The sequence below is a fragment of the Vidua chalybeata genome, chromosome 6 (assembly GCF_026979565.1).
Source record: "Vidua chalybeata isolate OUT-0048 chromosome 6, bVidCha1 merged haplotype, whole genome shotgun sequence".
Lineage (NCBI taxonomy): Eukaryota > Metazoa > Chordata > Aves > Passeriformes > Viduidae > Vidua > Vidua chalybeata.
Genome location: NC_071535.1, coordinates 25,437,167 through 25,462,968, shown reverse-complemented (window position 1 = coordinate 25,462,968; position 25,802 = coordinate 25,437,167). Strand labels below are relative to the sequence as shown.

The 25,802-nt window shown below is 39.7% G+C and overlaps 1 protein-coding gene and 1 long non-coding RNA gene across 3 annotated transcripts in view; one reads left to right on the top strand and one right to left on the bottom strand.

Moving 5' to 3' along the window:
• Positions 1-13,683, bottom strand: part of SNX6 (sorting nexin 6) — a 29,809-nt gene extending 16,126 nt beyond the window's left edge. Inside the window, exons 1-7 of one of the 2 annotated variants that reach the window (XM_053946420.1) lie at positions 13,629-13,683; positions 13,421-13,468; positions 7,825-7,929; positions 5,966-6,076; positions 4,296-4,417; positions 2,220-2,343; positions 884-979 (exon numbers count right to left, since the gene is read on the bottom strand). In XM_053946420.1, coding sequence (XP_053802395.1) covers positions 884-979; positions 2,220-2,343; positions 4,296-4,417; positions 5,966-6,076; positions 7,825-7,929; positions 13,421-13,468; positions 13,629-13,634 — 612 coding nt within the window. In that variant the 5' untranslated portion in view covers positions 13,635-13,683. Of the gene's footprint in view, positions 1-883; positions 980-2,219; positions 2,344-4,295; positions 4,418-5,965; positions 6,077-7,824; positions 7,930-13,420; positions 13,472-13,628 lie in introns of both variants that reach the window. The other variant, XM_053946419.1, reaches the window with a different exon arrangement.
• Positions 13,684-13,726: 43 nt separating this feature from the next.
• Positions 13,727-14,939, top strand: LOC128789969 (uncharacterized). Its single transcript, XR_008431595.1, has 2 exons — positions 13,727-13,807; positions 14,266-14,939. It is a non-coding gene; the product is annotated as an uncharacterized LOC128789969 (long non-coding RNA).
• Positions 14,940-25,802: the final 10,863 nt, after the last annotated feature.

Below are 25,802 nucleotides of genomic sequence, written 5' to 3'. Positions count from 1 at the left end.
TGAACTCCTAGCTCAGAACACTGATCTTAATGACAGACTTCTTTCAATTTGTTAAACAAAGGTAAATGTTAATATTGTCTGTATTATCATTTGAGATAACTGGTTTATACTTGTTTTTAAAAACCCTCTAAAATAACATAGATGCTCAATACCATGGAATAGCCTACAACATGGGCTTTGAACAATGTTCTTATGAAACTCGAAGTTATTTAGACTTTATATTTTTCTCCAAGTCATAATTATACCATGGTTATATCCACTTTCCAGCAGTTTCAAAAAAAAAAAAAATTTAAACCTAGAAACTTTTAACTCTTTTAAAATTTGCTACCAAACGGAAAGTTACCACTAGAAAGAAAAGAGATTAAAAATCATCCTCTGCAGAATTTCTGCTTGCTATAAAAATGATCTTGTAGCTTTTGGAAAAGTAAGAATTAAATTGAATTTTCATTACTTTTTTTTCCTCAGTTACATTCTTACATATACTGAGAAAAATCATATAACCTCTACTGCTGCTCCTTGAAACAGATTCTACAGGACTGGGAAAATTCACTCCATTAGGAACTTCTGAACAGAAGCCATTGTCAGTTCTCCTTTCCACTATATAAAATGGCAGGCCTGAACAAAAAAAAACCCAACCAGATTATCAATTATCTATGCATAAAAAAAAAAAAAAAGGTGCTTAATTTCATAGAGTACTGAAAGGCCACAAGAAAGCTCTCAGTTATTTTGCATCCAGGCCATAAGTTCTCACCCATGATCTGCACTAATTCTTAAGTTAGGTATCTATAAAAATCCCATTTTTGTACCTATGTAAAATTCTGCTTCATTAAAAAAGGACAAATGTTAATACATTTTAAGTCTTTCTATGTGAAGCAGTAATCACCTTTACTCCTGAAACAATGACACCATCTGCTGATTTAACCATATTTTTGAAGAAGTCTTCAAGTTTCTCTTTCTTGTTTTTCCCACGAACACTCAACTGAAAAACAAATTAATTTATCAAGTTAATTCATTTTCTGGAGGCAATACAAGCTTTAAAAAAAATGAAACAGAACTACATACCCCTACTTGCTATACCTAAAACAGTTTTCCCGTTCTCTGTTTATTCTTATACTCTGCATTAATGGGGACAGGGCACCTTGCATACAGAATGAAGACTACCTCATTTACTAGATTGGTTTTTTTTATCACCTAAAATACCATTCCAGGAGAAAAAAAAAAAAGGAAAAAAAAAAAAGAGATCAGAACCATTCTCGCACCTGTAGATAGTACCAAATGTACAGAGTGTACATTTCAGTTACCAATAACACAGTATTTATCATGCACAGTATAGCTGAGTTGATGTAATGATTGTTGAGATAATACAACCATGTTTCACTCTTTGGTGAATGGCAGATCTTCAACTTCCAGAGGATCATGCTGGTTTAAGCCTCCTCACACTCTTCCTGCCCATCTAACTTCTCCCAATTTATGTAAATTGAGTGCCTGAACCGGTAAGCATTTCTACAGAGTAACCTCTGTAACATATTTTTAATTAAGTTTGTATAAAGTTGAGCCAGTCTTTGTAATAATTTCTTCCACTCAATGTTGATTCCTGCAATTTTAAAAAGTAACTGAAACTCTCTGCAGAATAGGAGCAACCACTGTCTCCAACACCAAAGAGTTATGAGTCCAAAAGTACTCTCCATTATCTCAGTTCAGTATGTTACCTGTGGACAGCCACACTAGTCCAATACTCAGAAAAAAATTAACATTTTCACTCACATCATTAACATTATCAGAATATTTCATCAGAAATACTCTCTAGTTTTGTTAGCAACAGAATTTACACCACAGTTCCAAATCCTAAAAAATTAGTGTTCCATTTTGTTGCATCATTTTTTCCCTGCAGCAAATAAAAATAATTCAAAGAGTAGAAAAGTATATTGTCAAATGAAACCACCACCAAAAGCTCATCTTTTTAATCCAAAATATACTGGATTTCCAGTAATATTTTTGATGCTGAGGTTAAAACATATAGTGCATTTGGTTCCCCAGCTGGCAGAAAATGAACTCCTACAGACTAAATGCATTTCTAACTTTTACAATACAAATATGTCTGGCATGAAGGAATTGATGTAATTTGCTCCAGGAGGTAATTCCCTCTTAATCAGTTTTCCACCCTGCCATAAAAGCACATCGTGATTTCTCTTGCCAGCAATTCAGTTTTCAATACTCACATCCTGATTATATTCCAAGAACACATGGAAATTTAAGTCCTTTCTCAAAATAGGATGTGCTGCCACGCGACACAAAAACACTTCATGCATTGCAACTGTCTTCTTGAATATTGCCAAATATTCACTAAAAACAAGAAATAAGACAGACATAAGAATTTCATATGAAGCAATTAAGTTTGAGATAAACCTAGTGAGCAGCTTTAAGAGAGCCTCAGTCAGGCTACAAAATTACAAGCCAATATACTGAAGTTTATCACTCCAATGTTTGATATAGACATAAATACTGCGATGTTGAAACTAGGGAGAAATCTGAAGCCCAAACACATTACAGAGAGACTTTTAACAAAGAGTCAACAAATACACTCTAATTTTTATGGTTAGCTAACAGACACTGGTTTGCTGTAACTTCATTTCATTGTCCTTTCCCCAGCACCCCAAAAATCAAGAAACTAAGGTACAGGCTCCAGTCCCTCAGCACTGTGTATTGATGTGCAAATTCCTTCCTCCCCATCTCCATCCCCTTGCCCATTTGCACCCTCCTTATTTATATGTTTATGTAGTTTTGTTAGCTGTTTAGACAGTCTTTTATTTCATGTTAAAGCACCTAGCCTTTTTGAGCCAAAGCTTACATTGATGTCTCACTTCATAGTGGTTCTAAAAGTGAAATTAAGAGCTGCATTTGATAGGTACAACAAAAAACCACATTTAACCATGACAATCACATAGTTGCCCCGTTCAGCCAACTCAACTTCAAAGCAATTACTCACTTGCAATTTAATTAAGAGGAAGGCACTCTTATCAATAACAGTTTGCTAGAATTCATTGTGCATTGCAAATTCAATTGAGTAAGATGCAACTCATCTAAAAATGAGGAAAGGGCTCTTTTTCCCATTCTGAGGTCAAACAGTGAAATCGTAATCAGTGCTTTTCCTTCCACTATGTGCAAGGAGGTTAAGATTTACATACCAGCAAACCAGCAGGGCCAGTGTTGGGAGATGTTTGATCTCAGTGAGAGTAGTAGTCATTCAGTGAAGACAAAAAAGGAGGATGCAGAGGATGGAGGTGGCAGTAGAAGAAACCCAAAGTTTTCTGTGTTATCCAACCCCTAACCAGACCACAAGAGAATCATGATCAGGGCCGCTGGAAAACCAGATTCTTTAAAATCTATAGTGTTCTGCTAATTTCCAGTTTTCTGCATATGAAGTGTATATCTACTCTGCTATAAATTATGTTGTACATCTCACTAATACAGAGCTTTTTAAGACATTTGCTCACAGCAGCTGAAGTTCGGAGAGAAAGCAGCAGTTGTAAGAGTTCTATGTACTTTTCTTGCCAATTCAGAGCTCTTGATAGAAGCAGTCTAGAAGCAGCGTAAATATACACTTGAAAACTGAAACCAATGACAGGAAAAAGATCAAAGAAGTGAATGCATGATAAAGAAAATGGACGAAGCAAGGAGAAACTTCACTGTGTAACTAAATATGGAACAAGAAGCTTCAGAGCAGTTATTTCAACATAAATTAAATTCATAGTAAGGGAAAATAGTATTTTCAGGAAGTATATTCTCCTTGTGCAAAAATTCAAAAAAAGTGTCAAAAAAGGAATTTTCTAGTAATCTTTATATTTCTTGGGGAACAGAAGGTTGGCATCCATGTTTACAGTACCAACCACATGCACAACTCCCTATTCCCAATCACTGCATGTATTACCCTAAAGTCTAATTATACTTATCAAATGTGGAACACCAGAACTAAAAAAGATAGAGGTTATCTCCTCCCTTTGCAGATGTTCTATGAAGAACAGGATCTAAGTACTTTCTTTCTTATGAAAGAATGCTCAAGAACAAGCTGATTTATTTCCTGTTTTAGAAGACCTTCCATGAAATTGTTTCTACAATTTTCCTAATGGCACTGATCATGATCATTAAGATTAACCTTGGTTATATAACAACTGGATTCTCAAGTCTGTGTTTCACAAATAACCATTATCAATAAGATCAGAAACATGGGACAGCAAACAGCATTAAAAGTTTTCAAATATAAATGAATTAATAAAGTAGTAATCAAGTTGACATACGCTTCCAGTTCTTGTTTCATCTTGGTGAATTCTTCTTTAGTCATTGATCCTTCCCCTTCTCCAAGTTTCTGCAGTTTCTCCCTGGAGGCATCGAAGTCAGGCCTGGGTGGTGCTGGTGGAATCTGGAATTGAATCCAATTTTTTTTAAGTTCTCAGTCAAACAACACCCATTCACAGTACAGGAACTGTAGACTGCCTGCAGCTTTTTAATACATGTTTCTCTCTTTCATCATTCATTGCAACATTTCTGGATAAAGTCTCTCATTCATGAGTTATTCGTGCTGCATTACTACACCAATTTCGGTCAAGTGTCCTTGAAGATTACTAAAGTATTAACTAATGGCTCCAGATTAATTACAACAGAATCCAAATAATACTTCATTTCCCATGACAATGACTTAAAACTTGGAAAAATTATTCTTAATTAGTTTTGGTTTAGCTCATTTGGTAAGGATTATTTCTTACTTAAAGAAAGAAAAAAAAAAAAAAAAAAAAAAAAAGAATTCCACACCATCCATTTCTAACTCCCCAGAACTGTAAACCAAGAAAACCATTCCTTATTGTTTGCAGGCACCAGCTCTTTCTTGCAACACTGCTGACATTAAAGACATATGTGTTGAAGTAACAAAGCCCCCAGTCAACAAGGGTCTAGGTTAATTTTGTAATACAATATATTAACACTGAAAGAGAAAACACCAGTCAAACTAAACCTGAACTGGTGCCAGGAAAGGAACACAGAACTAAATATGTTTAAATTTTAGTTTACTGATATTGGCCCATTACATTAACACATTAAAAGAAAAGAAAAGAAAAATCCAACATCTATATAGTCAACCATCTGAAACCAGTTATCACCACACTGAAGATCTAATCATTTCAAATACCTTTTCTGACTAGGAAAAGACTAGCTCAAGAATGGTATGACCATCACTGATTAAATTATACTCATTATAATTTACCCACTAATCAATTAGAAATATCTGTTTACCCTCTGAATCGGCAAACACCCCCCAAACACAAAACGAATACCTAACTTTCATACCAAGATGACAAATATTCCTATTTGCAATTAACATATGAAAAGCAGCACCATTTTTAATATGCAGTATCATACGGTGCCTGTTTTGAGACCTCTGCTCCTGGAATGCCTGAAATTAACTTCAAACTGTGAGTTATTATATATTGAGGTCCCCTGTAGTTCTACATGGTATTTAAATTGGTTTTTCCTTCCTCTTATTTATGGAAAAATGACTCTGATCTTTATAATGAGAACTCAAAAAGTCTACCATTCCAGCTAAAACAAAAGGCAACATGAAACTTGTAACTAAGTTAAACATTAGCTTGCAGAAACAATACCACCAAGTTATACAGTTCAACCCTCTCCCACACTTTTAACACAGTGGCATAAAAATACACTTGGAAACAAATTAAACTACTCACTTCTTAGGAGTAAAGGGCAAGAAAGTATGACAGCTACTGTAGCTTTCTTCCAAGCTGGCTTCAACAGTTAATTTTGAGTAATTGCATAAATTAAAGTATTAGAGAAGCTTATCTAATTTTATAAGGAATGAACACCTGCTGTTTTCTCTGCATTTAAAAGCAGTCTCAAGTAGTTTTGATCCAGCCCACAGAAAATGGTACATATAAACCAAAAGAATACCAGTACTTACAATATAGCCAGCATAGTCCTCATTCTCAACAAAAGAATCATGAAGCCAAATAAACTCTTCATGTTGCCGGACAACAGAAAATTCGTTTTGTTTGAAATTTGGTAAGGAACTCTGGAAGGGTAAAAGGAGGTAGAATTATGGGGGGGAAGGAGGTAGGGAGGAAGAAAAGCTCAACAAAAAACAAGATTTTTCATTACTACATGAGAAAAAGCCTTGAGGGAGCAACAAAAAAAGTCTCCAAAAGTTCACACCACAGTAATTACCCTCATCTTAATTAGCGCAGTAATCAATTGGCATGGGTTGCCATAAGAGGTTGTGGAGTGTCTGCTCCCATTGAAATGTCTAATATCTTTATATATTTAATCCTGGAGTTCTGTTTAGTATTTTTATCAATGATCTGGATGAGGGAACCAAGTGTCCCTTAGTCAGTTTATAGATGACACCAAGTTAGGTGGAGGTGTTGATCTGCCAGAAGGCAGGAAGGATCTGCATAGGGATCTAGACCAGCTGGATCCATGGGCCGAGGCCAACTGTAGGAGGTTCAACAACGTGAGGAGCCAGGTCTGCACTTGGGTCACAACCCCAGACAGTGCAACAGGCTGGGGGCAGAGCAGCTGGAAAGCTGCCCAGTGGAAAAGAACCTGGTCAACAGTGGCTGGGCATGATCCAGTCTGCACCCAGGTGGCCAAGAAGGCCAGTGGCATCCTGACTTTTATAAGAAATATCGTGGCCAGCAGGACCAAGGAAGTGACTGTTCCTCTGTACTGGACACTGATGAGGCCATACTTCGAGTCCCGTGTTCAGTTCTGGGCCCCTCAGGAGAGAAAAGACTCTGAGGTGTTGTAGCGTGTCCAGAGAAGGGCAACAGACCTGGTGGCAGCTCTGGAGCACAGATCTGATGAGGAGTGGCTGAGGAAGCCGGAGCTGTTTTGGCTGGAGAAATATCAGAAGTTGACCTTATCACTCTCTACATTTATCTGATAGGAGGCCGTAGCCAGGTGGGAGTTGGTCTACTCTCTCAAGTAATAGGTGAGAGGACAAGAGGAAATGGCCTCAAGTTGCACCAGGGGAGGTTTAGATTGGATATTAAAAAAATTTCTTCACCAAAAGGGCTGTCAAGTTTTAGAAGGGGCTGCCCAGGGAAATGATTGAGCAACTATCCTGGAGGTACTTAAAACACATGTAGATGTGGCATTTAGGGACATGGTTTAACGGTGGACTCAGCAGTGCTGGAGTAATGGTTGGACTCAATCTTAGAGGTCTTTTCCAACCTAAGTGATTCAAGGATTCTATAATCAAAACCCAAATGGACAAATCCTGAGCAATGTGCTCTTGTGCACGCTAATTTAATGGTGAGAGTGAGGGAGGAGATAGGATTAATGATGTCCAGATATTTTATTCAACTTCAATTATTCAGTCACTCTGCAATGAATAAAAATTCAAATCTTAAAAAAAAGCCATAAACAAAAGTAATTTTAAATGATCCCTGCATGTAATACATTTACAAAATATGCTTTTAGAATCTGAAACTATAACAACATCTAATTGAATTTAAAAAACTGAAATATATTCATGTACATTAAATATGCTACCTGCAAATAGGCTAATTAATAGGCATGGGAATGTCATAATAACACATCAATACAAAAAAAAAAAGAACATAACTTTCTTCTAAACAGTTTTTAAACTCTTAGGTATCTTTTTATTATGCACTGTAGCTACACAGTCTCGTAAACATGAGATAATTCTACTTTCTCATTTCCTCTGGATTGTGTTACACTTTGTTTCAACAAACAGTTTAAGCAAACTCTCTTTTGTATATAATTAAGAACTGTTGCGTGTACAAACCCAGGTTTTACCTTTGTATGGACTGTGAATTTCACTTTATCCCTCTCACTGAGTGCATCTGAGATATCCACTTGCAGAGCAGCATCAGTCTGGAGATCTACATTTATTGCTCTAAGCTGAAGAAAAATATATTTAGCTTAACATTTTTTTAAAAAGGTAAACTATTTCCATTATTATTCCTTTGAAATGAACCCTGATCCTGCAATGCTGAAGAGGATCACAAAACCCCTCAACATTAAAAGATTATTTCCAGCAGTACTGCTTATGAACAACCATATAAATAATAATCTCCTTTAACAGTATGTCTTGTTAGTGCACTATTTTCATTTCTGTAGATTGTTAACTTGCTAGTAATTGAGATGCTCAAGACAAAGTACGTTTACATATAGCAACAAGTTTGGTAGGTTTTTCTCTTTATCACCCCATTCCTCTGAACTGACAAGCTGCTCTAAATATACTTGTAAAGTAAAAATACTTGTAAAGATAACTATAAAGATATTAAAAATTGGAAAGGTACTTTTAAGGGGAAAAGTGATTCTGTATTTCAAAGAAGCAAGAGCAGTTATAGACCTGATTTACTCACACTATTCTGTTCAACATATCTCATCATATAATGAAAAAGGCTAAAAGAATATCCTGAACTTCACAGAACTAAGTCTTCTTGGAAATATTTTTTTCTGAAAAACCCCAAAGCAAAACACTCAAACCCAAGACTTTGATGTCTTCAAAATGAGCATGAGAAATGGCAAAAGTGCAAGGAATACACATATTATTTTCTACAGTACATGAAACCTGAACTCTTTCACAAAACAATTCCAGTCACATTGAAAAAAAAAAAAAAAAAAAAAAGAGACAATGATCAAATACAGCAAAACTGAAATATTATCTGAGCACCACAGTATTTGGCAGTAACTGGACCAAAGGCATCAGTACTTGGTGCAACCTCATCTAGAGCCCAACTGGAAATTCAAGTCCCCTCTCCCTTGCACCCTTGTTGTTCTAGAGGAATTTGTCCCATGACAATTTCATCATCATGACCAACAGACATTTGGAATGTTTTTATAAGCACTAATGCTAACCCTGAAATCTTTTCCAATCACATTGTCAAAAAATATTTCAACATCATGCTCACAAGGCATATGCTTTACTGAGACATGGTGTTTTCTCTGATGCTGCATTTTTTCTACAAATACCCCATTCTACAGTATAAAAAAATGCTTTACCATACATAGATTTGGATTTTTTCTCCACACATTTTTTTCAGGATTGCTTTTTTAAGTCAATAATTAAGTACAAAAATGCTGTAAGTATTCTCAACACATAGTACAGAGGTTAAACATGAGCAGTTTTTGAAGGGAACGCTGTGAGGCACTGGAAAAGCTCTAGGACAGAAGCATCAACTGTCACATCTTGTTTTTAATATAAAGTTACCTTTATATTAAATCACAGCAGTCAGATCCCACTCTAGTCTTGCTGTTAACCTCGATGCATGCACAACTCTTGCCTATGTAGCAGCAACCAGACTCACGGATCTTCGAATTAGGGTATTAAAGTAAACCAGCACCATGCAGTCTAGCGTATTCTGCTAAGGCTAGCAAAATGTACCTGTTCAAAAGTTCTTACACATAGCTTTTCCTTACAGTGAAGTTGGAAATCATTAAAATGACTGCACAGTAACATATTCACACATGTGATGCGGGCATCGCCTTTTGTTTTGTTTTCCCAAGGTTTAGAGGGTCACTGCCTCACACAAAGGTGTATTATCATGCAATGGTTTCTTGCAGATCACTTCTTAGAGGCAGAATCTCCCAGATCCTACTGAGTTTCCAAAGTGCTTACCATCTAATTTAGGAAAGAAAAATATACTGACATACCAATGTCTCCCTTATGTCATGACACCACATTTTTCAGCGTGTAAAAAGGTTTTTGTGGTTACACTGTCTTGAGTACTGTTAGTTTTTCTCTTGTCCCCCCAGAATACATTAACAGACTGAGTAAGCTCAGAAAATCATCCGGATTATCGAAATGGTATTTTTGTAATCTTTCACAGTCACAAATATTTCTACCAAAATACTTTCGCACCTCTTTTTTTTTTTTTTTTCAAAGCGGTACTATACAAAATTCTAGAACTCGGTATAACAGCTGATCAAGTTTGCCATTAGAGCACATGCAGTGCAGTGCAGCCTTATCATATGTACTATTCACAACTTCAGATACAAAAGTCCTATCTGTGCTGAGAAAATTAAGAACTAAATATGACAACTTCACCCATGACATACAGCTGTAAAGGTCTATTTGTTTGATTTATACTGAGTTAAGTTTGTAACAGTTTTGAAGAGTTTAATCATATGTTAAGTTATGCCATGTAGCCTGACTGCCAAAAGGGAATGTTTTCATCTGCAATGGTAATGAAGCGTTTATGAAAGGTGTCAAAGACAATCAGAAAGTTGAAGGGCTTTAAATGTATTCATGTGACACAACGAATCACATTGCATTACTGGAAATTGAATTCACAAACAACATCACCACACCACAAACTTAAACTCTGCATCACTACTTCCAAAATAAAACTGCCACCAATGGATGGTTTTCTAGTGACAAAGGAAGCAGAAAATGAAAAAATAGAAGTAGTCTGATACAGATGAAAACTGCAAGTACCTTAAAGTATGCAAAAAATGGAGATAGGGTAGTCTTTTAATCTTGCCCCCCTCCAAGACTAATACATACAATATTGCATAATAATTTTACACTTACATATGTTATTTACATCCATGCTGAACAACTTGCAAAACAAAACCTGATTTAATTACTTTACTGTTTCCTATGCTATACCAAGAAAGTCCCTGTTCTATTCAAAGGATCTAGAAAACACCAGAAGCCAAAACCCAGGCCAAGTAATGTTACAGTACTAACTGAGAACACAATGCAAGGAGAGGATTTAACATCTAAGTTTTTGCTTAAGGATCAATTACACTTCAAATGATAATGGAAGGAATCTGGTACAGACAAGGGAAACAACCAAGTGTTACATTCCTAGGTAATGTCATCCATTAACAGCAACTTCCCTGCTCTAAGCTCTTTCAAAAATGTTAGAGTAAAAGGACCCTTCAGCTGATTCTTTACAAGCATTCAAATACACAAAACAAGGGGACAAAGAATACCCTTACAACAAAAGCTTTCGAAGTGTTTTCACAGCACTGAGTTTCCAGCAGACCTGTTCTAAAGGATAGCTCATTTCCACTGAATGAGTGTTACCTAAAGATTATACAGATATAAAATACACAAGGCAGTACTAATGGAGCAATACTACACCACTTTACAAAGCATGTATTGTTTACTTTAGAGAGAGCAGAAAAATCTCAACAGCATCCAAGTTACACCAAGAAAACTCAATCCTATCCCATTTCCTAAGTGAAATTCAGAAAAGCAATTCCCACAAGTTCATTTTATGCAGACCATTTATAATAAGTTCCTTCTACAGACCACCCACTGCTACTTCCTCAAAGATGATTCTCAGTGCTCTGTTTTACAGTTCTCCAGAAAAGGCTTCATATGGTGTAACACCATTGTTTGAGAATTACTCTTCTGTGTGGCATCAGCATAAATTCCAGCCCTCTTTCATCCCACCATCCCAAGATTAAACTTAACACAGCTGTAGCCAACAAACATGTTCCTGCAGCAGTAGAAGTACAGTTGTCACGGCAATATCTGAATTCAACAGAGGTAAGAGTATTGATTTTCAAAACTAAAAGCTCAATTACTCCAACCAGAAGTTGCCATCCATGCTTTCAAATAAAGGCTTGACCTACTCATTATTTAATTGCAGAGAAAGGCAACAAATCAGAACTAGGGAATCATTTTATGAAAGAAGATGCTTATTTTTACTACTCCTACTTAGAAAAAAAGTCTTACAGTTTTGAAGATTAAAGCACAGCAAATCCATCCATGAACAGACTGCCATATTGCTTTTTATTAACTTCCTGTATCACAAACAAAATCATGCAGACAACAACCTGTGTTTTAACCCCGGGCATTTAGACAGAAGAGAAAAAAATAAACCCCTACAGTGATCGGTGATTGAAAATAAGAAACCCTAAAAAAATCAGGGAAATGAGAAGGCCACTGTTGTAGTTTAATTCCTCAGTACTGGATGAAGACCCAGGAGAGGAAAAAAAAAGACTGCATTTAGCCAATTCAGATGGCAAGTCGTACAACAGTACATACAAGACTGCTAAGAGATTTCTTACGGTTTTCAAATTACCTTGTGAACTCTTAACGACCTGTAGCCTTAGAGGGAAAACTAATAACCAGCCAAACAAACAAGTTTCACAGGAGGTCAGATCCACATTGTTATGTTCTACCTGAACCTTCAGATAAAGGCAACTTAACTGTGCGCATCAAAGGCTGTTCCTAAGTACCAGGGACAACCCACGTAAAATACCTATGTCAATAAACTCCACAGTTAGTAAGCTCTTCAGCCCTTGTTCTGAGACACTCAAAGGACGACAACTGACAACTACAACTTTCTCTCTCTTTTATCGATATTCTTAGTAAAGTAGCTGTTTAGGTAAAGACAAAAGCTTTACAGTGGCCAAAACTGGCCTGATACACTATCAGAACGCCTTTTTAAATTTCTGGCCATAAACTGGAACATAAAATGCAATGAATTTAACATCTGCCTATGGTGTGCATGATAAAACATTATACCAACACAGTGTTTTTCAGATTTTTGTATTTTTAGTAATATACTGTATACAGTCACTTCAATAACCACCAACAGCCAAGGGAACCTAAGCAACCCTGAAGCTGCTCTCCTGCCTTGCTCACAGTTGGTCTTTCTCAAGATACTAAGTGACAGGGATAATCAGTCTGACTAAATTACACTAGGTTAGCTGATTTGTTGCTTAAGTGAGGCAGGCAAGTTAAATAAAGATGGATACAGCGGTCAGAAGAGAAACTAAGGCCAGAAACAGAAAGGCAGAGAAAAAGGTTTTCCCAGTAAGAAACGTCATTGTGGCATCCTGTCCCAACAACAGAACTTCTCTTCAATAGTGAGTTTATTATGCAGCATGTGTCTGCAATGTAAATGTCCCACTGCTATCTAAGGGAGAGCCCCCTGGGCCTGAAGGGAGAAGGGAGGCCAGGACTGCATCACCCAGGCCCTAGATCGCGGCTGGCGATGGAACCTGGCTCTCTCCAGGGCCGGTCAGCCTGGGCAGGACCGGCCCCGCCGGGCGTGTGCAGCGGGAGAGCGGGGGCCGCAGGGAGAGGACAGCCATCTCCGGCCACAACCCCCTCCCCAGCTATTCCAACGACAGCATGAAAGAACTGTCCTTCCAAAACTTGGCTGACAGAACAAGGAGGAGCACACGCACACAGACGCCGATATAAGCGGGAGGCTGTGCCAGGAGCAGATCCCGGCGGGCGGGCGGACGGACGGACGGACAGACAGCCCGGACGCTCGCTGCCCGGCATCCCGCCTCCGTCCGACACCCACGCGGCGGGCTCGGGCCAGCAGCGCCCGGAGGCCCCCGAAGAGGGGCCGACCCCATTTCCCCTTCGCCCAGCCCCAGGCGCCGGGTCCCGACGCCTCCCCGCTGCACTTACACCTCGGTCCTCCTCCGAGAGGAAATCTGGGCCGTCGTCCGAGCCTTCCTGCTTGGGGGCGAGGCGGCGGCGCAGGCAGGGGGCACGGAGGGGCACGGCCGGCGGCAGGGAGGGTGAAGGGAGACAAAGCGCACAGGTTAGCGAGTGCCCGGCCGCGCCGCCCGCCCTGCCCCGCCCCGGCCCGGCTCCGCGGCCGCCCCGGACCCACCATCATGGCTGCTCGCGGCGCTCTGCGCCCGCCGGAGCCGCGGCCGGGCGGGGCTGCGGCGCGCGGGGCGGGGCGGGGCGGGGCGGCGGCGGCGGCGGCGGCGCCTCTCGCGAGGGAGCGGCAGCTGAGGGGAGGAAGGGAAGGGAAGGCGCCGGGCGGCGCTTCGGTGGCGGCTGCGGGTGAGGGAGGGGAGTGGGGCTGGCCCTAGGCGGGGCGGTGGTTGCTTGTGTCGCAGCCGCGCGGTGCTGCCGTGCGCTGCTGGGGCTGGCGAATACCGGGACGTGGGTGTTGAGGGCGCTGGGCGTGCCCCGTGCGCGGGGAGCGGCTTTGCTCGGTGGAAGGCGGCAGAGCAGCGCGCCGGGCCTGCGGAGGTGCGCGCAGCGCCGAGCCCCGCAGCTCCGTCCGCAGGCCGGGGCCTCCGCGCTGCCCTGCCCTGCGCTGCTGCCCGGCGTTCGTGCGGGAGATGGGCTTCGCACGTTTGTGCAAGCCTGGGTGTGAAACTGTGCAAAGACAGCGCGAGAAATTAAGAGGCTTATAATATGGCTTTGATTTTTGGGCACTTACGTGATTTAAGATTGACAACTGCCTGTTTCACACTAAAGAGTGGAGCCCTTAGATGCCTCTTTGTCTATTGCAGTGGAAAAGGTCAGCATCCGCACACTAAAGCAGATGTAAGCATGGAGGGAGTCTACGCCTGAGACTGCATTTTTGTGTGAATCAGAGCTAGAACGGCCAAGAAACGGCCTCAGAGTAGGGTTTCATGATCAGCAGACTCCGATCTCGGTGTGGCCGAGGGCTGCGGGCAGGTGTGGACATCAGCGCTCCCGTGGGCCTGCACCCCCACAGAGGAGGGCGCCAGCCCACCTGCAAATTAAGACTGCAACAAATTCGTAGTTTCCATCCTAGCTGGTTCCCTAGCCAAGTCCATAGATAGTTACAAGCACGCCTGGGATAGGAGCACCACTTGCCGTAGCAGCACCTTGTATTTAGGTTCAATTAAGCCCATCAGGAAACGGCACCTTGAGAAATGGTGTTCGTGTAACCTCAAGATAAGTGAAGATAATGCTTTCTGAACTCCGCACTGCTTAGAAGGCTGCTTTAGGATTCAGAAAAGGAAATCGTCTCTTGAAAATTGTTCTTAGTATGGAGAAAGATATGCATTTTGTAAATAATTTTAAAAGCTGTTCTTTAAACAATTTTCAAGTATGCAGCCTGTTTCTGTCTTGATACAGACATGTGCAACATCATCTAAAATACTGACTTATATCTGAGGTTGAGAGAAATAAAAGTACTTTATGAAGTATGGAGAAAGTATGAAAATCCTCTGATTAAACACCAACTTTGTCATTCTGAAGGAGTAAAGACAAAGTCACACAGGAAACTGACTTCTGGGGGTTCACCTGCATTATCCTGTTCTGTGCACGTTCTGGGTTCAGTATTGTATACCATTCCACTCAGCAAACATCTATTTTTATGGAAAAAAAAAATTTGGTCACAGATTGAGTTTGCTTTCTTAATATTTATTACTTACTGCGGATACATTTTATTAGAACCAAAGAATCCAGGTCAAAAAGTTGAGGAAGTGCTTCACAAGGAATGTGAAGCACATGATCTTTTTCTTACAGGGGAGAGCTAAGTAGATCAGCTGGCTAGTATGAATCTAGCAGGATGACCATCTCAGTTTCATCTACAGAAATATAAGGTTATATAGCTTTCCAGTGTGGCTCTGGGAGCATGGTCTGGTCATGTTTTAGTTGGCACAGAGGCTCATAAGGGACCTGGTCTAGTGAAAAATGTCCCTGCCTACAGATGATCTTTAAGATTGATCTATAAGGTGCTCTTTAAGGTCCCTTCTAGCCCAGCCCATTCTATGATTCTGTGATTCTATGGTATTCCAAAAACAGCAGCAGTGCTATGGCTCTAAAAGTTGATACCAAAAGTATTAACCTTTCATCCTGTCCTCATCAGCGTATCCCAGGTCCATGTCTTGCCCTACTTTGCTCCCCATGCTGCTCCCCACTGGCAGAGCAAGGCATGCTGCCTGCGGTTTCTGCTTCAGCAGCAGGGACAGACGGTATATGCCATGGGGACACCCTGGCTAGGAGCTGGGAGAAGAGCATTACCTCTTCTCACTGCTCTTCTGTTAAGACTCAATAAACCTGCTCTGCAGCTCCAGCAGCAGTTTTCTTTGACTGAGCTGAGCTCACCCTACCTAACAAGTTTCCATCTTGGCTGTTTGCACACTATTTTCTATGTCTAAATCAAGTCAATGAACTAAATATAACCCAGGAATAATGAAATTACAAGTTGCAACTGAGACAATCTGACAGTCCTTTGGTATGACCGAACTCCTACCCTCCTCCACACACCTGGCTGTCTACACCAACTCTGGTCTTCAAGCAGGCCCTTACTCTTGTCAACCTATATCACCAGCAGGAAATTACATGGGATAGAGGAGGGGGAAACCCTTTTAATAGTGAGTTCCACTGACTTTGATAAACTGTATGGATGGCCCATATGAATACAGTTCAAAACCAAAAGGAAGGAAACTGTTGGGGCTTTCAAATGACATCTTGAGAATTTACTCCCTTTACTAGCAACATCCTCCTTTAGCTCCAGGACACACCTTGACTCACTCAGCTACTCATTTTTGGTCTCATTTTTCCTCCCTTTTTTTATCTTTTTTTTTTCTATTCAGATACCATGTTTTCTTAGTTTCATTTTCGTTTGCTAAACCCTTGAGACAAGGATCAGCATTATCTTGAGTTTACAGAGCTGTAAATGCAAGGAGGAATCGAAGCTGTGCCAGTTAGGGGACCGCTGCCGCGGTATTGTAACCCGTGGGTCTCCCGATTTTTAAACATCCACCTGCAAAGACCCATAATGTCAGTAGATGGTGCTATATCCATATTTTTTCAGAATTCTTTTCGGCCGAGGTTTATCCGACCAATAGCATTTCCTTTGTGTTTGAGCGTGTTATCCCTGGAAAATCAGAAGCCATACAATTTAAGAAGTATTTGGCTTTTATTAGAGAATCGCTGGGGAGATCTTCAGTCTTCCCACTCCATGGCATCATGTCATATAGTGCTGTCTGCCCTGGATGAGTCACCATGGAGTGATTCAATTGATGCAAGCATCTGATACAGGCAGGAACTGTAGTTTTGGTATTTCATTAGCTGATATGTTGGGGGTTTTTTTTAAGTGTGAGGAACTATTCTTCACGCACTTTTTTCTTTTTAAGAAGTTTCTCGACTTCCCTTTCTAAATCTAATTACTCAAAGTTTCCTTCAAACTACCTCATGTACTACTGTTCATGTGAAGCTCAAATACAGCATCTTGCAGTCCAGCTGTGTTTGTAAGCACCAGTTTTCCTGTATTTCAGTAACAGATTGATTCCTCGTTTTGTTTTGGTTTTGAGATTAAAAACACTTTATTCCCTAACATATTTCATTTCAATTTTCTCTACTGATGCTAACTGAAACTGTATTAAGGACCATTATCATTAAAGCTTTATGGTGGTGCTTTTTTTTTTTTTTTTTTTTTTTTTTTTTTTTGTGACAGAGCAGATAATTACATTTTGTAAAAGATTAACCAATATTTACCTTTTATTTCTGTGGAAAACTCAGCTTTTAAGTGTAATGTTCTCAGAAGTTTAAGGCTGAACGAGAAAAAGGCTTCAAAACCTTATTATAAAACCTGTCTAAAGTTAGCTCTATTGCTCAGTTAGCAGTAGAGGCTTTTTACCCATTATGGAGATAGATTGATTTATAGCAAAAAATTACTATCAAACTGGTCATATTTCCTTAGAAACACAAAGAGGAAGTGATATGTAGGATTAAAAGAACAGATAGGGAAAATGGTATAATATTATAGAGAAGAAAGAGAAACATAGCTTAGTACTGCTCAGTAACTTCTAGACAATCTGAGGAACAGTAATTTCCATAAGAAAAGAAAAGAAATACCTGTTCCTCAGTGTGGAATAGTCTTCTCTGAATTCCAAAGCATAATGGGGACATATGCAAATAGTAAGGATGTGTGGGTTTCTATTCAGACTGCAGGGACCCAGAAAAGGCTCGCTGTGCAGTTTTAAAAATCCTGGCCTCCTTGTGCAAGATGCTGACTGTATGTATGAAGCTCTGTTGTAATGCAATTCATCACACTTCCCTAGGAAAGAATCAAATTCTTTCTTTTTAAAATTCATTTACATGGCATTACAGACACTGTCTGCCATGAATGACTTCATGCCCATATGCATTTATACTGATGCAGAAAGTTGAACTATCTAAAGCCTCATTTTTGACCAGTGCCATGAACTAACACCAAGAAGCTGTAAAGGAAAGAATATATTATGCAGTACACACAGGTGAAATTCACTTATTCCGAGCTCTGAACATATTGACAGTATTTTTTTTCTTTGGATTGCATGCTGTTATTAACCTAATAGTCATATTTCTATAACAGATTGTAGGCGATTACAGATCTGCACAAATTCTTCATTACAAATGGATGCAAAAGGAGACTGCATCTCCCATAGCTCCTAGAGGATTGTCTAGGACGGAGACTATAAAGAAGTTCTCTCGTCCCTGTTTCACAAGGATGCATGGAAATGTTTATAAACAAGTCACAGACTGATCAGCGTCAGCTGCCTACTCTGGATTTAAAACAATTGAACTCATCTCTTTTCATAAACTCCAGTCCCTTCTTTATAAACCAGTTGAAACATGGAGTATTTCAGAGACCATTTTGAGAGAATTCTTTTTGATCATTCTTCCCAGTTCTTAATGTCCTTTTTTTAAGAGAAAGCCAAAATTTCCTGCCTCACCTTTGTTCCATACTAAGGGTTTTACTTGTACCAAGTACAGCACAAAATTTTTAATTTTTGATTGTAACAAAATTCATTATTATAACAGAAAAAGAAAAACCATTTTGGTGACATGACAGCTGAAAACAGGGAGATTGTTTTCCCGTGTCAGATACCAGGTTTTTAATTTTAGAGCTGCCTGGTTTAATCCATGCACTGTGGAGGGCAATAAGAATGCTCTGGGTATCAGCCTCAAAGCAGTCTTAACTCTGTCAGTCAGTAACTGCAGTGGTAAGAGCATCATGGGAGACTTCTCCAAAGCAGTGTTATTGCTCTTTTTGTGTCATATGTTGAGATGAGTCTGAGGTAAAAATACCAGAAGACCTTTTACAGTACTGCTTGTCACAGCTAGGGAATAGTAAAATTGACAAAAACTCCTCAGTGTAAATAAGGCCTTGTTGATGAAAGTGCGACCAAGAAGGATAAAAAGCAGATTTGCTATGACTGACCTCATACACGTCATTCCTCAAAGGCCAGCTCTGCCCCAGCAGGGCAGCACGAGGCAGGGAAGACAAAGCAGCTCTTGTCATGTCTTGTCACTGGTACAATAGTGGGTATCAGGAAGGACTGCACAGTGCTGCTTATGTTGTCAGAACAGACTGAATAACACTTTCTGCCTAATTCAGTATATATCAGTATTGTTGGGGACTACTCCTCTTTTGTTCCCTGTTATCTTATTGCCTTTTATCCTTTTTTGTTGTTGTTGTTGTTTGTTTTTATTTTTTATTATTTTCCCCTATTTTTTAATAGTTACCATTTTTCCTTCCTGTTATCTTATTCTCCTTCCAATCTGTCTCTTCCTTTCTCTTTGTTGGACCACCCTATTCCTTTGGTCTTGACTGAGGGCAGTTGTCTGTTCTCTCCAGCTTATTGCAAAATTGCTACTTTCCCCTCACTCCCAAACCTTTAGGTCCTCTGTGTAATCAGCTCATTCCATTTTTGTCTCTTCTTAATCTCAGTCTTAGATTCAGTCTTCTGTTCTCCTGTTCTGTTCCTCACTGGCTTCTTGGTCACTGTTTTTTGCTGTAGTACTCTTAAAAGAGACACTCTTCTGACTTCTCCTCTGAAAACCTTAGATGTCTCCCAGTGCTTACTCTGAATGCCAGTAGTAGGGCATCACTTGCAGTGTGAGAGGATGTGATGATCATTAACATGTTCTGCTTGAGGCAACATTCACGTGCCAGCCAAACATAACTGTGTGCTGTTTGTCTTCCTGCATGTATCAGGTGAGCCTTACCTGACCAGCATTCTAACAATTTTTCTGACCAAAGTGGTCTCATTCAAAATGATCAAAGATAAGAAAAAAACCCAAACATGTTACTTCTGACATGTTTACCAGAGAAAAAGCTTTGTTTGAGGGATGCCATCAAGCAGCATTAAACCAATGAGGCATTATTTAATGGCCAGGAACAGCTCTTCAAATGTGATCTCAAATGTGATATCTGACTCAAAAGCAAAACTGCTTCCATCTCCAGGTAAATCTGTTCTGACATTCAAATTACAGCACAGGTGCATGGGAGTAGCCACCCTAAGATACATCCTATGTTTCATTTATGGTCTCAAACTCCTGCTTGCTCAGAGGACCAGTAAAAAAAATAATTCTACCTTACATACAAATGTGTTCCTTTCTATGTAGTATCTGCAGAGCCAGAGGCATTAGGACTTGAGGGGTACTCAGAAAAGAAAAAATTGGGCCATGGAGACATTGGCTGTCCAACCAATCACCTTCTTGGCTCTCTTTTTCTGACTTAACATCTATGGAGATGCAGATGCTTTTTAATTTTAAATTGTGTTGGACAGCTAGTTGCAATAAGAGACATGGGTTAAAGTGCAGCCACAGAAAGCACTCACTGTTTAGTTTCACTGCATTTTTACTTCCAGCTGTCTGCTTTTGAGTTAACATCTCCTGAGACAGCTTAACTCAACTGATGGTGCTCACTGCAAGCAGCCAAGATGTGCAGGTTTATCATAATAGCTGCACTGAGTAACTGATTCCCACAGTGTGACCACCAGCACTTGAGCTGCAGCCCATGCTTCCAGACAGGTGAGTTCTCTCGATCTGGAGTTGATGAATGTAAAACAACCAAGGCTGCAGTTTGGATTAAGCTTATTGTCATCACTGAACTCCAGCTGGCAACTAAGTACCACTCAGCTGCTCACCCACTCCCCTACTCCCCACCCCAGTGGGGTCAGGAGGAGAATCAGAACAAGGTAAAACCACAGGGTTGAGATAAGAGCAGTTTAATACTTGAAATTAAGTAAAATATAAATAGAACTCAATTTTTTTTAAAAAAAGTGATGCACAATATAATTGCTCACTACCCAGTGGCTGATGCCCAACCCATCACCAAGCAGCACTCAGTGCCCTTCCAAGTAACTCCTCCACTTTATATACTGGGCTTTCTGTGGTATGGAACATCCCTTTGGCCAGTTTAGTCAGTTGTCCTGACTATACTCCCAGCTTTTTGTGTACCTCCTCACTGGGAGAGCATGAAACAGTGAAAAGTCCTTGACTTGGGGCAAGCACCACTTAGCAACACCTAAAATATCAGTGTGTAACCAACATTATTCTCATACCGGATCTGAAACACAGTATTGTACCAGCTACGAGGAAGGAAATTTACCTATCTCAGCTGAAACCAGAGCACACATCAAAGGCCATGTTCCTGCTGAGGGAGAAGTCATGTCTCTCCATGTCACACCCCTACTCTCTCTGTTGTCCCAGTGCTCCCTCAGTGCAGCCCCAGGGGCAGAGATGAGGGAGCTGATACAATTTACCTGTTTTTGTTGCAAGATCAGTTTCACTTAGGCCAGCATAGTAAGAACATAGGGAGAGTATTAAGGGTAGAACAATGCTTTTTAGCAGCAGTGCAGTTTTAGGTTGGCTCAAACCAATCAGGAAACCACTTGTGGCATTGCTAGTACATTACTTCATCCTGCACTTCAGGTACATTACAGTAAAGCACCCTACTGTGAAAATCCAGTAAGCACACCAGGAAAAAACTCCTGGCTTCTGCTGGGATGTTTTAGAGTAGTGCAGTGGTTTTCACTGATGGACAGGACATGCCAACAGGCAAACACACTGAGCCCATCTAAGCACAAATTCAGCTGGGATAACTTGTATGACAAGGGAGGTCTGCACAAAGCATAAAGATAACAAAAGATAACTAAAGCACTTGTCCATCGGCCTCTAGTCAGCACACCTTTGTGATGTTGTCCAGGCCAGGCTGTAATCTGGAATGAAAGTTAATGAAACAACATTTGGGTTTCCATTAGCACTTTATTCAGTTGCAATAATCCCACAGTCAAGGCAAAGATAATATGATACTATGAGAGGTTATCTATTTGTATGTAGAAATCAAAACTGTAATTGTGTACTTGAGCAAAAGCAAGCCTTGTGTTGCAATGTGGGAAACTGAAATGTTTGGTATTTAAGCCCCTGACCTGTACTGCATATGGTCAGACAGAGGGATACTCATAATGTTCATGAACAGGTCCAGGATCAGCTCTTCAGTGAAGAACAAAGCAGTGTTAAAGATGTTTTTGTCACAGCTGGACAATGCGTATGGGAGGGAAGGAAAGAAAGCACTGGTGCTTTGAGTTTCTTTTGTTCTTTTTCCACATTAATGCCTTTTGACTTATGGATTTGCATCTGAGTGGGTGGATTTGATGGCGAACAGGTGAACCAGCCTAAGTGAGAATTTTACATGTGGTCAAAGCCACATGGGTCTGCAAACAGAAACTGAACCAGCCTAGGAAATGTTGCCAGTCCTTGCACTTTGATGAAAGTTTCTCATTCCCAAGCTACAAAACCAAATCCAGAACATTAGTTTGGGTTTGGGAATCTCAGCTGTGTTATCCTAACTGCCATGTCCAGATCTGTCCACAATTATCACAGTAACTGTGACATGTAGGGCCAAATCCTGCTGATACATGGAATAACATGGACTCCAAAAAAAATCTTCAATCAGGGTAATGCTTGACTCTATGCAAAAGGCAGGGAGTTGAGTGTCCTGTTCATTGCTGCTGAATTCTCAGGTACCTCACTCTGCCTCCATGGTAGACACTGTATAAGTGCAGAAAGTAATGCATACCAGCAGTTGGAGAGAGGAGCTGTGCCTCAGGACTGGTGAAGGATCATCCAAATCAGGGGGGAAAAAAGACAATAAATTCAGGCTCTCCTCTGGAATGTGTTCCTTGCACTTTGTGCAGTAGTACTGTTACAGCTTTGGCACTGAAAGTGTAAGGACCTGCAGAATGGAGCTACAAAAGAAACAAAAGAAAACCTTAATCTCTATTTTTGAGTATTATTTCAGGAAAATTACCCACATTAACAAGACAATCAGTAATGCACCTCCTTCCACTCAGCTCTTCTGCTAGTGAAAATCAATGTTTTTCCATTAAAGTCAATGGAGCTTTGCTGATTACATGAAGTCAAAATCATTATGTACAGTTTATTGGCTCTAGCCATTTTATAATACTCTACAGTAGGAAATCTTTTACCTCTGCTTCTATTATAAGATACAAAGGACCCATGCAGTTTCAGGTCATTATATTTGTTCTAGACCCACCTTCTCAAAAAAAATATCCTTTTGCTATCTCTTGCTTGAGGGGGCAGCTATGACTAAGTGGCTGAACAAAACCTTCAGATTTACCAAACCTGCAATGCCGCTTATTTCCCAGCATTTAAGGCAACGCTATTTTTGGAATTCAAACTTTGAAATCTCCCCACCCAGAGAATCAGTGCTTAAGACAAAGGTAGACCTGTACAAAAGAGTGTAAAGTTCAATTGCAAATGCACCTAATAAAGGTCTTTGCTAAATTTTGCCTTTCACTTCTCACAAAAACACTTTATTTGCTGTATTTCTTATTTTAAATCTCAAATAATCACCTAGGTGTGGCACTGAAGACTGAGGAGTTACGATAATATGTCCTGGCAATGGATTCCCCCTCCAGTCTGGGCTGATTTTTCTTAGCTCTGGACTTAATGTAATCCTGTGTCCCAGGCATATAGTCACAAAATCAGTTCTGAGCTACCAACAGCTAAGAATTTTACTTAATCGTGATTACTTTATCTCAATGTGTACATTAATTTCTGTCCATAAAACACACCAGTGTTCTGTAGTGGTACAAGATTGTATCGAATCCTGAAGACAAACCAAAACTGAGTTACAGCATGTCAGTACCTGTGGGACAAGCTCATGGGAAAGAGCACTAACATGTGCCATAGTGGTGATTCATGAGGTGACACTTCCCTCTGCAATGCCTCTGAACCAATGGCCTAAGGTACACAGCCTGACTAATTTTACATGAATCATAAAATGCTTTTTTGGCTGCTTCAGATTGTGTCTGACCTGTAAACTTCGTGATGAACTAAATCAAATTGGAAGAGCAAGTAAGGTTCAATTAGATTCAGTAAGGCTCTTTGTTAAATCTACACTTCTTCAGCTTAAGTCCCATCCCAATGTTCTGCCAATTCTTCTAACCCCTTCCTCTTTGGGTCACCTGCTGTTTACATCTGGTTCTGAATCTAAAACACATCAATGCTGAAATTTATTTTAAGGATGTGCAATGTCACAGCTGAGTCTGATTGATTCATATTGGGGGACAAGGAAGTCATGTAGGGCTCCACAGTGGGATAACAGCATGGTCCTTAATTGAAATTTGGCTATATGATGTTTACAGAATTTATGAATGCCATCCACAATAACATTTATATCTGTTTCATTGTTTTCATATTTCCCCTCTTTAAACATTTCTGAGACTCTTTAATAATTATTAACAAAATATTGGAAAATAGCTTATTTTTTTCTCGTTTTAGCATTTTAATTTTGAATGAAGTATCAAATATTTGGGGCTTAATTTATTAACAATAAAATTGAGATATCAATCTCTTAATATTAGTTTTTAGATTTAACCAAGAAAGAGAATAAATTAACCAGGTAGCTGCCAAAGTATGTATCCCTGAGCTGAATAATGATCAGGATTTTATGACACATTATCATAAAAGATAAAGAAGGCTCAGAAGTAGCATAAAAGTACACCACTTATCATGGTTAAATTATTCTAGACCTGTTTGATATATTTATTTGATAAAATGATTTTGTGTTCTTTACAGAGATAGATTCTAGACCTAATCTTGCTGGACTCCTGAAGGTATTTTGTATAATATTAATTAAGATGAAAATCAAGACTGAAGAAAATCAAACATATGAACTGAAAAGCATATAAGAAACTGACTGAAGAGAAGTCTTCTGTCAGGAGAAAGGGAATTATTAATGGAATTTCCTAGATTCACTTTGGGAACAATCTTATTTAATCTTCTCATAAATGATCTTGGCACAAAAAATAGGAGGTAAATGAGCAAGAAAAATCTGCTAAAACAAAAAATGGAGGGTACTTCTGATACAGAAGAGGATTGGAGTGTCACGCAGGAGTACCTTCACGACCTCAAGGACTGCAGTAACAGAAATAGGATGGAATTTTTAGCAAATAATGTAAAGAGATGATCTTAATGAGCCAAAAAAATTTTATAAGAGCAGAGGAGCAAAAATAATTAGATATACTAGTCATGTGATATAATCAGACTTCTGTGCAAGAAGGCAGAGGATCCTGTGACGCAGAGAAAGCAATGCAATAATATCTTCATAATCTGTAGTGGTAAAACATGGTCAAATGTGTCTAGAAAAGAATTATTCAGACTAGACCAGGTACCAAGAGGTACTGCTAGAACAATGAAGGGGATGAAGAAGACTATCTTACTGGAAACATCTTGGTGTGAACATATTAAATAAGAGAATATAAGGGAAATAAAAGGGAATATAAAGGAATATATATTTATCAGAGGATAAAAAAGTGGGGGAGGGAAGGCTATTCTAAAAAAAGAACAATACAGATACAAAATAAAATGCCCAAGAATATATTTAGGCTAGTATTAAAATAAGGCTTCAAGGCATCAATGCAGGAGTCTGACATATCATCCCAATCACAGTACTAGGAAAAAAACAAATTAAGTTTCACTTGTTGTATTTGAGGGAGGGAGGAGGAAGAGGGGCAATATGGCTTGATTGCAGGCAATTAGGCAACGACTGGAGTGAAAGCTCCATTGGATGGGGTCAGGTTCTCTATTCTCTGTCAGGCAGATTTGCATAGAAAAACAACATGCAAGCTTTCACACGTGCTGCATGGAGTCCTGACCTGTACCACATCTGCAGGTGTGGGGCTCTGTGGTCAGACTTGCAGAGATTTTGGGTGCTATGGAACACCATACAGCTGGAATGTGGGTACCTTGGTGAGCCTGGGTACCTTTGGCT